Below are 5,000 nucleotides of genomic sequence, written 5' to 3'. Positions count from 1 at the left end.
ATGGTGAATGTTTGTATGAATTAAGGGGGACTAAAAAAAATAAGTAGATACCTTAGAAATGTTTATTTTTCATTCAAAATCAAAATTCCTCTGTGTTTCTAGCGCATCTCTGTCAACAGAAATCATATTGTTATTTTTTTCAATGTATTCAATGTAATAGATGTTAATAGAAAGATGTTATACCTACGTTTACGTGTCACCCATATTTCTTTAAATCCGGCTGTTGTAGAAGTGTTATCAAGTAATTCCTTGTTTAAAAATCGAATAATTGTTATAAAATTTATTTCTAAATAATACGTATAACTAAATTATACAAAGATCTGTGAACTACACTGTCTTTAAAATGAGATTATAGGTGAATATTACATATCATTTATAAGCCGGATGTAGCAGGTCGAGTTGTCAGAAGCAACGTAAACATGTCGGGCCTCCTGGTGAGTCGAAATTTTTGTCTTTTCTTGTTATGGTCTTATATAAGTACTTGTTCTCATATTACAAAATAGTGCACGAGGGAGTATGGATAATAATTTTATGTGCTATGAGTATTCCGTTATTTGTTGGGTCCTAGATATATATAAGGACAGTAAAGTTCATAGTACCGGGATCTACTGTCATTTCATAATCTAAGCTTTTAGTTGATGTTCGGAATACGACCGCGCGAAGAGAGAGAAGAAATAGGGTAATGGCCCTGTAGAAAGCACAAAATTATTGGCTTAAATAACTGACCTGCTCATGGTAAAAGTCATACTACAATCCAGTCACTTGCTGTTAGTCTTGACTAGTATGGTAATTATTCGGAATACCTTCGCATAACCGATTGTGATGATGTTAGTATCAATGGATTCGTCTCACTCTACTATCCCAAAATACCGAAATTATGCTGAGGATCCCCCCCCCCCTCCACATTAATAACAATTTTGGCTCCAAAAGCAGGGGAGGACATGATGGGTACCCAGGAAATTGTGGGGTAAAATATGAATAATATACACGGAATCAGTCACTGCATTGTCTTATGCAGCGGGCTGTGCTCCCAGCAACCCATTTCTTAGGGGCTAACACCCCTCAACTCCCTCAGTTGAAGACAAAGAATTCATGTATTCATGCCAGGGTAGGGTGTACAACCAACATGTGGGAACGCCCAATGTTGAGTCTGTCCTACCCTCTATCCTGCTGTACATATGTGGTATATTCTTTGTTGTCGAGCCCCATGCATTTGACTATATATTGACCAATTCTGTCAACATTATTCATATTTTATCCGCTCCCCTGTGGGCAGTTTCCGCAGCATAAATTCTAAATATTTTCACAGTAGAGGGTGAGAGGAACCCATCAATACTAATATTGTCATGATTGGTTATGCAAACATATTCCAAATATTTACCACCAGTACAGTTACAGCTTGTAAACCTTTCTGGTGATTTTCACTGAATAAGGAACTTGGCCAATCTCTGGCTTAAAAATATGTGATAAAGGTTGTTGGCTCTTGCCAAAGGGCAGATGCCTTAATGTCATTTCATATTTGATATTCCATGTCATGTTTGTGATATGTTGGCTGTATTTGTGGTAAATATTCAGAATACCTTCACATTACTAATCATGACGACATTAATATCAATGGATATCTTTCACTTTCTAATACCCATGTATGTATGTAGGACGTTTGCCACAGAACCCCCAAACCCCCACTTCTGTGGCCCCAATATCTGAGGAAGGTATGAATGGTACTAGGGAATGAATAATATACACAGAATAAATTATTATATTGTCTAATTTAGGGGTCTGTACCCCCTGCAACCCTTGCAATGGAAGACAAATCATTTTCCACATATTCCTGGCAGAGTAGAGCGTACAACTGACATGTGGGAGTATCCGACCCTGATTCTGCCTTACACTCTATCCTGTTGTACATACATGGTATATTCTTTGTTGTCCAGCCCCCTGCAATTCCCTTGGAAGCATTTGTTCCCTCCTCAGCTATGAGAACCAAGATTGTAAATATAATTTCTATATGTTTGGGTAGTATAGAGAAAGAGAGGAACCCATCAATACCTATATCATCATGATTGGTCATGTGGAGGGATTCTGAATATTTACCATATTTGCTGATGGTAATTTTCATACTTCTTAATGTCCAATTCTGTGTGTAAGACTGGAAAAGTCCTTTTATAGTTTTTCTCTCATATTAGCACATTATGCAACTAGGGAAAGAAAACACAGAATAGTTAATAAGAATATATAGGCCTACTTTATTACATTAAGGATCATTGGTGATCTGTCATTAAATAGGGAACCAGTCAAAGCCATAGTTTACCAGAAATATGTAGTGGAGGTGTGAGAGCCTTTGCCAGAGTGTTGATGGCACAGAGGTCCATCAGTCTCAAATTGTGTCTGTGGAAACTTTTCCTTAAGACCTTGTTTTGGTATAGTTTTAGTGGACAAGAATCAGGCTTTCATGGTAAAGAGTGTATGGAATGGTTACCTTGATGAAAACTGAGATACTTTCTTATAGCTATAACTGCACAAATTGAAATTAAAAAAGATTTGTAACAGAACAAAGAAGATCAACCAGTCTGTTTGTAAATTGCCCTTCATGTTTACATGAAGAGCATGTTTGCATGGATATTATACTGACTGCAGTACTCATTACTGTAATATTTAAAGAACTTCATGTATAACTATAAACTTGTGAAAATGATGATTGGTAATTAACCATGCCTATTTCTCCATATTTATGTATATATGAAATTTAAAAAGTATTATACTTTGTTCATCATGTTTTAACAGTTATTTATTTAATTTCTTACAATAATCTGCCAATTTTTTCCAAAATTATTTCAGTCTGTTTTACTTCATGTGACTGATTCTTTTCTATCATCCTCATTAGGAACCAACTTTGTACATCATCAAGGGCATTGCCATCCTTGACAATGATGGGAACAGGTTGCTCGCAAAGTACTACGACCCAAACGTCTTCCCAACAGTAAAGGAAGAGAAGAAATTTGAAAAGAATCTCTTCCAGAAAACACACAGAGCCAATGCAGAGGTCATCATGCTGGATCGTCTTACCTGTGTCTACCGCTCAAATGTTGACCTTTTCTTCTATGTCATGGGCTATTCACATGAAAATGAGGTAATTTACAAAGATTCTATATGTTTCTATACCATATGTTTTACAGATGCATGTAATGAGTTAATTATAAAAAAAAATTATATTTAATAGCTTGAAGTGCCCAATTGAACATATATTTCTGCTATTTCTATCATTTTTAAATGGTCTTTCTTCTGAACAGCTCATATTGGTGTCAGTGTTGAGTTGTCTCTATGATGCAGTCTCAGCCATCTTGAGAAAAAATGTAGAAAAGCGGACTCTGTTGGACAATCTTGACATTATTATGTTGGCTGTAGATGAGATCTGTGATGGAGGGTAAGTTTTAACAAGTTCTTTTAATTTTGATTTGATCATTTTATTTTGATGATGTATGTTTTCTTCAGGACCTAATGCTTGTTCTGTGCTTGTTGTATCATCAGTTTGTTTCTGCTTTCAACTGATATACCCTTTTCTTTCTTTTCTTTTCTTCTTTCCTTGCTTTATTTTATTTCAAAAATTTAATGACTGCATCATTAGGGCCATATTTATGGTTACAGAAAATAGAAGATACTATGGAACTGTATCATAAGGCTTTCATTTCAACCCAAATTGATAGCACAGCTTCCATAATTGAGTTTCATGTGATATTGAAAACGGTATTTTATAGATGTATATTTGATCTTTTAAGAGAGTGACTATTACTCTAATCGAGAAATCTTTCAGAATTCCTTTGGAGACCGACGCACAAGTTGTTAGTCAGCGTGTAGCACTAAGGCTGGAGGAGAGCCCATTCAACGACCAGACTGTCACACAGGTGGGTCAGGTGTTAGATGATTATCTATACGTACAGACTAAATGGGTGAGATCACATAGGAAAGATTAGTATGATTTTTTTGCCCCCAGTACAGCCACTCTTCGACTTCCTCTCTGCATAACAAAGTTTCTTAGATTTAATTTTAATTTAATCTGCATTCACTCACTCACTCACTCTTTCACTTACTCACTGACTCACTCACTCTTTCACTCACTCACTCACTCTTTCACTTACTCACTCTCTTTCACTCACTCACTCACTCACTCACTCACTCTTTCACTCACTCTTTCACTCACTCTTTCACTCACTCTTTCACTCACTCACACACACACACACACACACACACACACACACACACACACACACACACACACACACACACACACACACACACACACACACACACACACACACACACACACACACACACACACACACACACACACACACACACACACACACACACACACACACACACACAATCACACAATCACATACTCCCTCTCTCCCTCTCTCCTTCTCTCCCTCTCTCCCTCCCTCCCTCCCTCCCTCCCTCCCTCCCTCCCTCCCTCTCCCCCACACCCTCTCTCTCTCTCTCTCTCTCTAGTGATGGAAATTTACCAGTGTAAAAACATATAACTTAACATTTACAAAAGTCGAGGAGTGACTGTACTACCTTATTTTTTCGCATTTATGATTGCTCAGGTTGTTGTTTCAGAATAGCATGTAATTTTGTACATTATATTGGAGTGATACAAAACGGACATACGTTAGTGGAAAGAACTTGTGGCAATCTTTATGAAATGGTCATGAAATAGTAAGACCGACAGTGCATCTGCAGCTTTTCTTCTTAGCCTTTGCATATTAGGACTAGATGATGCTAGTGCATTTTGTAGTGTTTTTTTTATGATTTATATATTGTTCTATTCTGATACTTGTGAATCTTGTGAATGTTCTTTTCATAGATGTGCTGTAAGTGTTAATATGGCTTGAAAGGAAACGAGTGCTAGAGACAAACTTCTTTTGTCTGTGATTTTGCTTTTGCATGTGTATTCATGGAAGAAATTGCATGATGCTGAAAGTGATAGTCTTGTTTGT

At 36.9% G+C, this 5,000-nt stretch overlaps 1 protein-coding gene across 2 annotated transcripts in view; it reads left to right on the top strand.

Annotated features, from left to right (window-relative positions):
* The first annotated feature begins 279 nt into the window (after positions 1 to 279).
* The window catches only part of LOC119580112 (coatomer subunit zeta-1-like), a 13,823-nt gene continuing 9,102 nt past the window's right edge, over positions 280 to 5,000 (top strand). For both annotated transcript variants that reach the window (XM_037928044.1, XM_037928043.1), the window contains exons 1-4: positions 280 to 434; positions 2,885 to 3,130; positions 3,291 to 3,424; positions 3,812 to 3,902. In XM_037928044.1, the coding sequence (XP_037783972.1) occupies positions 420 to 434; positions 2,885 to 3,130; positions 3,291 to 3,424; positions 3,812 to 3,902 (486 nt within the window). In that variant the 5' untranslated portion in view covers positions 280 to 419. The remainder of the gene's footprint in view (positions 435 to 2,884; positions 3,131 to 3,290; positions 3,425 to 3,811; positions 3,903 to 5,000) is intronic.

Source organism: Penaeus monodon, chromosome 13, assembly GCF_015228065.2.
Source record: "Penaeus monodon isolate SGIC_2016 chromosome 13, NSTDA_Pmon_1, whole genome shotgun sequence".
NCBI lineage: Eukaryota > Metazoa > Arthropoda > Malacostraca > Decapoda > Penaeidae > Penaeus > Penaeus monodon.
The sequence above is the reverse complement of the archived record's forward strand: the minus strand, read 5'-3'. Positions and strand labels throughout refer to the sequence as shown.